This window comes from Pempheris klunzingeri, chromosome 6, assembly GCF_042242105.1.
Source record: "Pempheris klunzingeri isolate RE-2024b chromosome 6, fPemKlu1.hap1, whole genome shotgun sequence".
In the NCBI taxonomy this organism is placed as follows: Eukaryota; Metazoa; Chordata; class Actinopteri; order Acropomatiformes; family Pempheridae; genus Pempheris; species Pempheris klunzingeri.
In genome coordinates this window covers 27,971,932-27,983,642 of record NC_092017.1, presented here as the reverse complement: position 1 = coordinate 27,983,642, position 11,711 = coordinate 27,971,932, and the positions used below count along the sequence as shown (strand labels likewise).

Here is an 11,711-nt window from a genome sequence, read left to right as displayed (position 1 = left end):
GGATTCAGGGCTCCTCTGTTTTTGCTCCCTGACAGTCAGTCTGCGCTCATGTGGACAGACTGACTGGCACGGCTAGGGGCTGCTTTAATTGGTGGCAGACCGCAGGGCAGTCAGGGACACACACACACACACACACACACACACACACACACACACACACACACACACACACACACACACACACACACACACACTAGCAGTGATAACAACACACTCACACTCATTAGGCTGTGAGGTTTGCCAGCCAGGGGAAGGAGAGCAGGCCAAACCAGGGTGTTGATGGTGCTGATGGTGATGTTTCTGCAGAACAGAAGGGAGGAGGAGGGGGGTGGGTGGGGGGTGAGGAAGGGTGAGGGTGAGGGGGAGGAAGAGGAAGAGTGGGAAGAGGAGGAGGAGGAGGAGGGCTGCTCGTGGTGGGGGTCTGTGAAACGTCAGACACAACATAAAGGCATTGCCACGTAATTACGGAGCTCTCTTTCATTTAGGAGAGAGAGAGAGAGGCACAGAGAGAGAGAGAGAGAGAGAGGGAGGGAGGGAGGGAGGGGGGAGAGAGAGAGAGAGACTATAGGGTCTGGAGGCTGGAGGTGCGGCGCTAACGTCCTGCCTCCCCGCGCCTAGCTGCCGCTGAGCAAGCTTTGCGCACACACGGAGCTTTGCGCATCTGGTCGTCATCATCACCGCAGCAGCAGCAGCAGCAGCAGCAGCAGACCTTCCTGCTCAGATGTGACTCAACCAGAGTGGGAAGAAGAAGAAGAAGAAGAAGAAGAAGAAGAAGGAGTTCTCTGAAGAAGGCAGCAGGACGCGCTGGTATTGTTTGGATGGATTGGCTGCAGGAGGTTTGTCCGGGAACACTCTGCTGGATGTGAGCAGCTCCGGAGCTCCTCTGCTCGGACCGACCGAGTCTCTCTGGCTGCTTCGTGGAGGCGCTGCTTGCGGATCACGGATCTTCTTGGGCTCGCTTGTGATTCCTCTCTTTCTTCTCACTGCAGCTTCGTTTCTCTCCCACCCCCCCCTACCCCACCACCACCACCACCACCACCACCACCACCCTCCCCGCTGTTCCCCACTTGCGTCATGACTTCTAGCTATGCACATGTAATGGACAGGCAAGCCACGATATCAAACCGCCTGGAGAGCCCGATCACGTCGAACCTGGACAACCTGCAAGCCAAAAAGAACTTCTCGGTCAGCCACCTGTTGGATCTGGAGGAGGCCGGGGAAATGGTGGGCACCCAGGCGGACGACAGCGTCGGGGAGGCGGGCAGGAGTATGCTGGAGTCCCCGGGGCTGACCAGCGGGAGCGACACGACCCAGCAGGAGAGTAAGTGAACAGCAGAGCCGACGGGAGGGACCGGGACCGAGCAGAGGAGGCGAGAAACGAGCCTCTTAAGTCTTGTGGGCGCGATGGTAGAAGTGCTAGTGAGAGGTCTGTGGAGACACGCAGCTCTGATGACGAGCTGAGAAGTAAAAGTCATTTGTTTTCATTATGATCCGGCGTGTGTCCGCGTGCAGAGCGCATGAATGGAGCTGTGCGGGGAGCAGCGCGCATGGAAGGAATCCTTTAGTGAGTTTTGGCAATGCATCATCCCTGACGGCCTCCCCCTCAAAACGGCCATTAATTTACCATTAACACTTTGATGTCAGTGAGGTATGGTGATGTTGGTGGACATGGTCAGTGGAGTAACCCTGCGAGTCAAACTCTTGGGTCATAAATCTCCCCGTCGTGACGGTTGACCTCAGTCAGGCCACATTTTTTTGGATCGTGCAGGTTTTGATCTTTTTTTTTTTTTTTAAATTTAAGAGTAAAAACTGATGTGCATTTATTTTGAAAACACCTACAGGGAGTCACGTGACGGCGGTGCCGCGTTTTCTGATAAACATCTGTGGTGTTTTAGCACTAATTAACGATAAAAGCCTCCTTTTTTTTTTTTTTTTTTTTCTTCCAACCTCCACTCGCTCCAGCGTGTGCGCGCAAAACACGAGGCCGAGTTTGGTGCGCCGAGAGGCGGCCACAGCTCTGTGGTAGGGCCCGGGGGCTCTTATTTCCAGCTTTCTTACATAAAGTGTGCCGTGCCGTGCCGTGCCGTGCAGGGAACTCGGCTAAACTCGGACACACTCCAGTAAAAGCGCAGAAAGCTCTCGCCCTCCCCGGCGCACCGTTGAGAGAGCAAATAAACGCTCCCTCCTTCCTCCTCCTTCTCCTCCTCCTCCTCCTCCTCTTCTTCTTCTGTCCAAAGGGCCATTTGCGGAGGCTGACAAGAAACTTTATAGGCTTTAATGGGTGTTATTGTTATTTTTTTTTAAAGGCTAAAAATCGTGTGAGCTATATGTGGGAGGAAGTGTTCGGGTCACGTCGTTAATTCCCGGTTATTTTCGGCCTGTCAAACACTCTCAGGACACCGGAGCCTAATCATTTGTCATAATTACGGCGCGTGTCTTCGCTCCAACAATTAAGGAATCAAATAACAGCATCTCATCGGATCTTATTCTGGTGAGTTTCTTTAAAAACACACACACACACACACACTCACACACACTCTCTCTCTCACACACACACACAGCAGGCGGGCTGAGAGAGCAAATGTCGGTTTGTGGAGTTTTTACGCAGGAGGCTCGGATACTAATTATGTAGTTCACATTTTAATTTTCCCACCGACTGACTGACACGTGAAAGCAGCAGCTGCTCTGAATGATTTTTTAAAAAATGTCATAAATGTCCATTAGTGTTATTGTGGGAAAATGGCACCACTAATAATAATAATAACAATAATAATAATAATAATTAAAAAATAAAACAGCGTTTCACCTTAAAACAGCAGAAATGTGAACGTAGTTCTGCAGAGTTATTTCCTCTGTGTGACTGAATGACTGGTGGCAGGAGGACTAATTGACTTTCACTGATAGCTGCTAATGAGATCAGTCTAATCACACGTGGGGGCCTCACCCACAGCAGCAGGATATTGATGATGATGATGATGATGATGGTGGTGGTGGTGATGGCTTTGATTTGCTGCTTTAAATGTCACCCTGCAGGTTTAATTAGAAGCTTTCCGAGGCCAAACCGCCGCTCTATTAAAAGACAGTCAGTCCGCAGGGTTTTATTCCCTCAGTGGGAAAAAGACTTCACATTTTGAAATAAAACTAAAAACACTTTTAGGCCAAATAATAATAATAATAATGATATTTTTTATTTTCCTATAATATCTCTGCCACAGTTTAATTTATTTCCACATATAAAAAAAAAGAGACTGAAGGAATTAGAAAATAATTACAGGAGGCCAGAAGTTTATGAGGTCCCCTTCCTTATATAAATATCAATAATTAACGCTTCCACTGAGCTAAATAAATCATATAAATAATGAAATTCACACATGTAAAACAATGTAGGTCTATTTATATATATATATATATAATATTTTTATTCTTATCACGTAATTAACCAACTTGAGCCCGTTTTTTCTGCATCATCATGCGGTTCATTTATATTAACAATCATTTCTAAGAGTCCCTGAAGTGGATAAAATCTATAAAACATAATAATAATATAATAAAAACGTGTGCTGAGTGATGTCCGTCCTGCTTTCTAACGAGGAAGGATTTTTCTTTTTCACCTTCAGCCTGTAAAGAGGCTGTTTTTCTTCTTCTCGGAGAAAACGGCCTCACACGGTGAAAGAGTTTAGAAACACCCAGAACTGCATTAATACCATTTATTTAAAAAAAAACACACAGCACATCTGTATGTGAAGCAGCTGCTGCTCATTTCCTGCAGATATAATAGATGAAATACTAAATACTGCCACATTTACAGATTCAGAAATGTCTAAAATATTTTGTGGTCAAATAGTTTTAATCTATTTAGGATGAATCTGAAAGTTTAATTTGGGAAAAAGAAGAAAAAAAATCAGCTTCACAAAATTCTTTATTTTTTTTTCTAATATTTGAATCTGAATTTTATTTGAAGTTTTTATTTAAAGTGCAGGAACAACAAAGAAAACACCACATTCTCCTTTTTAAAAAAATCATAATTTTACTAATAATCACACAGCAGCTTTGTTATTTATTTATTTATTTTTAATTTTGTTCTAAAGAGACAAAAAAAACCCCAAAGCAGACAGAAAAACGAGCAGAGAGGAGCAGAGGAGCAGAGGAAGGGAACAAAATGTGAAGTGAGGCGGTTTAACGTCTCCGGGTCACAACAAAGTCAGTCTGAGGAGAGAAGCTCAGCCTCTGTGAAGCTGCTGGCAGCCGCTGGGTGACGTTTGATTTTAAAATAAAGGCTCAAAGCACCAAACAGATGTTTTTAACCTCTCTGCAGCACATGTGGCTGCACCTGATCCGACCTGGAGGAGCAGCCCATCAGTGCAGAGGCCTCCTCTAGCTGTGAAGTCCACCAGACTTTTACAGCAGGCTTTGTTTTAAACTGATATCGGCCCTTTACACTGTTTCCTGCAGCTGTGAAAGGAGGATAAACTGTGGCTCTGGGTCCCTGAAGGGGTCCTGAGATAAATATCAAAGGTCACAAGAATTTCAAATGAGGAAAATTATCTTATTTCTTTCAAAATCATCTTAATTATTATTTTTTTTACCGCTGAAACACTGAATGAATCTGACTGCTGCGGCCTCGGAGCAGAAAACTGAACCGCTTTAAAGCACAAAAACATAAATTAACATTAACCAGCTCATTTTAAAGCAGCACACAAGCACTAGTTTAATCTCAGGTGTCTCCTGATTGGCTGAACCTGCAGGGAGGGGGTGGGGGTGGGGGGGGTCACATCAATGGGGACAACAATGTAAAGTAAAATAGTGAAATAGTCCTTTACATGTTGTGCATTCAGAAGCGTTCTGGTGCTTTAAGAAGCTTTGTTTCCTTCACTTCTCCCATAAATTAGAATAAAAACATAATTACACTGTCAGGAAGTAGAAGCACTAAAACACGCGCTCCTTTAGGACAGTTTAGGATATTAAAATCTTTTTTCTTCCACTTGTGCCTCCAGATTTTTGGGGATTTCTTCTGTGTAACACAAATACATTTCCTGTCATTTCTAATGTACAGTGAGCTCCAGAGTGCAAATATAACATCATCCACGTTTTCACAGTTTCCAGAAATATTTTAAATCGATTAAATAAACTCCACCTGCTGAGGAAGACCAAGAGATGCGGCTGAAATCCCCCCAAAAATATTAATTTATGTTTTGTTTAAGCTCCAGTTTCCCGTGTGAGGTTTTACTTTCTTGATCTTTTGAGAGATTTTTACCGGAACGACAGCGAAACTTTCTGACACTGGTGGAAAAAATCAGAAACACACATGGACGCCGCGGTGGAATAATCCTTTAATAAACCTTTAATAAACCTTTAATAATCCTTTAATAAACCTTTAATAAACCTTTAATAATCCTTTAATAATCCTAAAGTCCTGCTTTCTAAATGACACCAAAGTAAAACTGTCAACGGGGGAAAAACATTTCTTTCATATTCAATGCAGATGATTCACGTCCCCACACTCTGAGCCCCTCGTCACAGATCTGTTCCCACACTCAGGGACAGAATAAAACTCTCATCGGTCCGTGTGAGCGCCAGATAACAAACTGCAAACTTCACATAAACCCGGGAGGCGTCACATTAATCTAATGATGATCACAGGAGACACCAGACGTCATCAGGTCGCTGCTGTTTTTAACTTAACAGCTAATGTCAGCTCCACTCTGACGTTTGTCCTCCACTGCTCACGTTGTTCAATCCACAGAAATGAAACCTTAAAATAAATAAAAAATCTCTACAGGAATAAACGACTCACTTTAGGCCGCCGTCACGGTGAAATGTGGGCGTCCGTTTAATGAAGAGCAGCATTTTATGGCTGTTTTTTCAGCGTCTGAAACGACAACAGAGAATCTGGAGATTAACTCAGTAATCCGGCTGCCAGACGAATGTAACGGAGGAAAAAGTGCAAGATTTCCCTCTGAAATGTAGAGAAGCACAAAGTCTGTCCATGTTAGAATACTCAAACGAAGCAGCAGGAGTGTGTGTGAGTGTGTGTGTGTGTGTGAGTGTGTGTGTGTGTGTGTGCAGGCTGTTTGTCTGACTGTTTGTTAATGAGTCGACGGGCCGCAGAGCAAGTGATCTGTTTTCAGGAGCAGATCCAGGAATCTTTTCAGGCACCTTTTTGCAGTTTCTTCTCATGCAGACGTTCTGTTCTGGTTTCCTCCATCCAGGTTCTGACATATTTATTTATTTTACTTTACAACATTTTTAATTTAATTAGAGGATAACCCCCCCACCCCCCCACCCTCTGTGAGCTGCACCACCTCCTTTTTCCTCCTCAGGCACCAGACAAACATTTAAACACCAAAACAAAACACCAACAGATCTGGATAAGTGGCCCTGAGTCGTCCCGTCTAATACTGAATTATTAAAACACTAGTTAGTCCAAGCAACACACACACACACACACACACACACACACACACACACACACACACACACACACACACACACACACACACACACACACAGACTTTCCATCACTAACAGTACAAACATATTAGCATGAAAACACATTTTATTCTACACAATGAGTTCTTTCTCTTTTGCAGCTTTAAGTATATTAAATAAATGACTGGACTATAATTTTACCCCCTCGAGGATCAATACAGTTTTACTGATGTTCTAATATCATAATTCATCGGCCCGTTATATTTTGTGTTGCAGGCTGAAGCTGTCACATAAATGTGGTGCAGTAAGGAGCTCAGTGATTCCCTCTGAGGTGTAGAAATACTAGAACGTCCGTATTTACTTTCCACTGCAGATCTTTTTTTAAAAATTTTTTTAATTAAATTTTGGGTGAATGGAGCCTTTAACAGGACGAGATAAGACAATGATTTCTCTGTTTGCTTCCTCTAATGAAAAAACCCATCGGACCACAGTTGTCACTTTGTGTATTTTCTTTTCTTTAGATTCGGTTTGTGAGCCTGCAGGTGATGTCGAGGCAGACAGGAAGTGTGTGTGTGTGTGTGTGTGTGTGTGTGAATATTTTCTCCTAAAGTGGAGGATTGTGTAGGCGTGACCGAGGTTTACTTATCATTATCATCACATTATTAACGATGGAAACTGTTCATAACTCCTTCACCCCAGCAGACTCAGGTAATGCTGGGATATGAACATTAGAATAAAGGTGTGTGAGTGTCTGCTGTGACACTGTGACACTGTGACACTGTGACACTGTGCTTCACCTGAGATTAGTCCGATCCTGCAGGACCACTCTGCTGTTAAAGCTCATCTAGTTTGTCTGGTGCTTTTCTATCAGCTCCGTTGTGTCTGCGATGCCTCGGTTTTATTCCCGTTGTCGTTGTTTTATATGATGTCTCTTAGTTAGAAATAAGAGAAGTGAGTGAACACGCTGGCAGCAGCTGGAGGTCAGCGGGTGGAGCAGGTTAACTCCTCATGCTATGCTAGTTTGGTTTATCTCTTATTGATGTGTTCATGTCTGTTAATGCTGGTTTGAAGTGTCTGTCGTGGGACTCTTTGAATTATTGCAGTATTTTTTGAAACCTTTGCTTCCTCTAAAAGCTCCGACCAGGTTGTTCCTTTGCACCTCTGCAGGATTTCAAACTGTGAAACCACACCAACACTCACATACTTTAAAACTCGGTTATTATTTGCTTTCCTGACTGAGGACCGGCCTGCAGCAGCAGCAGCAGCAGCAGCAGCAGTTGTTGCATGAATTCTTGGAGCTCTATTTATTATTAAAATGTAATGTGGCCTGACGCGGAGCTTTGAGCATCCTGCATGTCCTTTTTCTTTTTCTTTCACTTCCTGCAGCCTGCAGCTACAAACCATCAAGACCATCAAGGTCTTATAAAGGTTACATTACATCACCTTCTTCTTCTCCTCCTCCTCCTCCCTGCAGATGAACAGATGAACACGGAGGAGAAGAAGAAGAGGAAGCAGCGCAGGAACAGGACCACCTTCAACAGCAGCCAGCTCCAGGCTCTGGAGAGAGTGTTCGAGAGGACGCACTACCCCGACGCCTTCGTCAGAGAGGACCTGGCCCGCCGGGTCAACCTCACCGAGGCCAGAGTCCAGGTATGACCGGGGGGGGGGTCACCTTTTACTCTGACATATCCTCCTCTTGCAAAATAAAACCCTGAAGGTGATTTATCAGGCAGAGTCGTGAGGTGGGACCCTTTCTACTAAACAGCTCGATATAAACACACACACACAGAAACTTGCTCCAACCTTGTGGGACCTTTTCAGGAATCCTCTGGGTCCCTTATGACTGAAAAACAGGATTTATTAAATCATCCATGAGCTGCTGAGAGCGCCACATCATCTGTTAGCTCTTACGCTAACAGATCCAGTTAATAATCCCACTTAGTGGCTGGTAGTTATCAGGACCCATTAACATGTTTAGATTTCACATTACGAGCCGTCTTAGAGGAACTGATAAGAACTTGTCAGCACCCTCCATCATACTCCAGTGATCTCTTGAATAATTGCTGATAGTTTAGAGGCTGTGAGCAGTTTGTAAACTCCCCAAAGGACTGGATGTGATCAGAAAAGTGGATGTAATGATGTCTAATTTCCTCAGAGGTTTACAGATCAGTGATAAACGGCAAATGTGTTGAACACATGAGCGCCGCGGCAGAACGGGAGCTGAATATGAAGCTGTGATTGGCCAAATGAGCCACTTCGCACCTCCGAATGTAGTCGCTGAAACACGCTGGGGTGTGGATTTAATCTGTTAATGCTGCTAGATATTCTTTTTCTGTAAGTAGATTTGTTTTCTTTGCAGCGGTGGGTGCAGGTGAAGCAGGGAGTCCTTTAGTCTTTACCCATAAAACACAAAATACAGAAAAAGATGAAAGAAGAACTTCTCGTCAGCAGGAATAAATTCTTGTCTCTTTAGTTTTGATTTATATTTTATTTAGGATATCAAAGTGAGTGTGTGAGGAGGAGAGAGAGCAGACAGGAGAGGCTTTCTTCTGGTTAGTCGGCTTGTGCTGCTTGTTCTTGTGTCGCTGAGGTGTTTCCACGCTCCTCTCTGTCCCGCCACTTCCTGCTTTTTATGTAAATATATGAAAAACAAATCCCGTTAAGACACACCGTTACCTGCAGAATCAAAATGTACTTTTACTGATTTATTTCCCCAAACACATGCAGGAGAGGAGAGGGGTGGGGGTTGTGCAGGCGGCTGCAGCCCCGTCAAGCTCCACCAGTCAGACTGTTTGTATGTGATGTTTGGAGCTCACAGACAAAAACACTTTGCATCATAACCGCACTTCTAATCTGCTCATATCCCTGTAAAGTTATAGTTTATAAGCTCATAACGCCTCAGAACAGTAATCACAGCACCCTGCAAAAGCTTTTATAATGACTTATGAGGTCAAGCATCATAAATCTTGTTGTTTAATAACTCTCATTAGCATCACTTTATAATGTAATGCACCATGTTCACTGTTCTAAGGCTTCATAATGTGACTCTACTTACACTGACCACTCCTGACCAGTGGACTACAGCTGCCTGCACCTCAGGAGCTCTTATTACTTCACCTAAAGCATCCAAACATCACTTAGCGTGACTTAGAATCACATTAGTGCGTTACAACAATACACAATACACTGTGATCCAGCAGATATCAAATGCTCTCTATGTGTTGTGGTTGTTGTTTTAAAGCATTCTGGATGCTTTTAATAGTGATTCTACATTATTAGAATCATAAATCATTGCAGAAATGGATGAGCTTTGAACAGAGGAACATAAAAGTGGACGTTAAAGATGATTCCCTTCTTTTAAATCCCTACAGGTGTTTGTTTAATAACACTAATGATAAGAGTACAGAGTCTGACCTGAATCCAACATGTCACTTTGCATATTTTAAAGGCCCGTTTTGTGAACACGGCAGCGGGACTATTTGTTCTGTGGGCAGAGCGAGGAAGAAGAGGAAATGGTGATGTTGGAGGGAGAGAGAGAGAGAGAGAGAGAGAGAGAGAGGCAGCACATCTGTGATTAATGTGGAGCAGAGCGATGCAGAAATCCTTTGATAAAAGAGACTTTGGGCTCATTCCTGAGGCTGTGCGTCAGCGGACAGCGAGCCCCCGCGAGCGCCCGCGGCTCCTAATAATGGATTTGATTTCACAGCGAAAAACAACGTCAGCACCCCCCCACACCCCCAGTCACATCATCATCTGTTTAGAAAAGAGGGGGAGGGGGCTGATGAGGGGGAGATGGGGGGGGGGAAATGGAGATGAAGAATGTGTTCAGAGAATCATCCAGAAGAAGCTTCTGGTTTGTAGATGAAGCTTCTTTATTTCTGAAGTTTCTTTAGATGCAGTCAGACGTGTGACGAAGGTCTCAGGCAGCACAGACTGCGACACATCTCAGATTGGTTAACCAGCCGCCGTCGGCCATCTTCTGACGACGCTTTAGGCCAAAGACTTCTCCTCCCGTGAGCCGCTCCAGACGACTGCAGATACCGTTTTTAAAAAGCTAATAAAAGGCTAAGTTGCTGTCAGGCGCTTACATGACGGGTTGTGAGATTTCGCTGAAACGTGATCGGTGGACACCACTCACACTCGATAAGTAAACCTGGTCCCTCTGCTACAGATAACGCTTCCACGTGCTCGTACAGATTAACTGGCCTCTGATTGGACTCTTTACACCAAGCGGAAACTGAACTGTCTATTTTGGTCTGTTTGGTTTGTGTGTGTTTGGGCCAATAAAACAAAACTGGGTTTTGGTTCACAACCAAGAAGCAGCAGAGCCGCAACCAGCGGTGCCAACGAGGAGACCTTTCATCACGTCTCTGCACAGCTAACATGCACTCATGTTGCTCGTGTGCCCAGACTGTGTCTAGTGAAGCCTAATGAGACCGTTTCAGCATCAGCAGGCCTTCATGTGTCACTCTGCTGACCCACAATGTGTCAGCAACCAGACAGGAAGAACTTTGGGAACTTTAGTTTAGAGCTCTTAGACTGATGAACCAAACCAAACCCAGACTAAATGATCTAAACTGCCACATGTGGACGATCAGCAGGTTTATCAGACACGCTTCACAACAACAACACAGTATTAGACTTCCTCTAGTGCTGCTTTTTAAAATGGTTTTAAAGCTTCACGTGTCTCTGAACTCCCAAATAAAGATGTCAGGATGTTTCTAAGGATCTTAAATTAGACTTTCTCACAGTCTTCATCGGTAAATAGAGCCAAGGACACAGGGTCCACATTTATGACCACTTCTTAGTACCACACTTTGATGAAGACTATGACATGAGGTCAAAAGCTCCAAAAACTAAGCTAGCTGGTTGACCTTTGAGTTGTAGTGGAATATTTATTCTTTGGCTTCAAATATTCTATACACGTTGTTATATTCTAGATTTTGACTTAAATATTTTAGGACCTTTGAGGCCCTCAGTTAAGAATTGGTCATCATCATCATCATCATCATCATCATCGTCCTTCATCCCGTCGTCTCTCTTTGGTTTCAGGTCTGGTTTCAGAACAGGAGGGCTAAGTTCCGTCGGAACGAGCGCGCCATGCTGGCCAGCAAGAACGCCTCGCTCCTCAAATCTTACTCAGGAGACGTGACGGCGGTGGAGCAGCCGATCGTACCGCGTCCTGCACCGCGCCCCAACGACTACCTGTCCTGGGGCAGCGCCGCCCCCTACAGGTACAGTCCACTCTCACCTGACAGCTCACAACACACACACAACACACA

General features: G+C 44.5%; 1 protein-coding gene across 2 annotated transcripts in view; it reads left to right on the top strand.

Moving 5' to 3' along the window:
- The first annotated feature begins 1,074 nt into the window (after positions 1–1,074).
- prrx1b (paired related homeobox 1b) overlaps positions 1,075–11,711 on the top strand; it is a 15,404-nt gene continuing 4,767 nt past the window's right edge. For both annotated transcript variants that reach the window (XM_070832618.1, XM_070832617.1), the window contains exons 1-3: positions 1,075–1,321; positions 7,904–8,079; positions 11,482–11,663. In XM_070832618.1, the coding sequence (XP_070688719.1) occupies positions 1,075–1,321; positions 7,904–8,079; positions 11,482–11,663 (605 nt within the window). The remainder of the gene's footprint in view (positions 1,322–7,903; positions 8,080–11,481; positions 11,664–11,711) is intronic.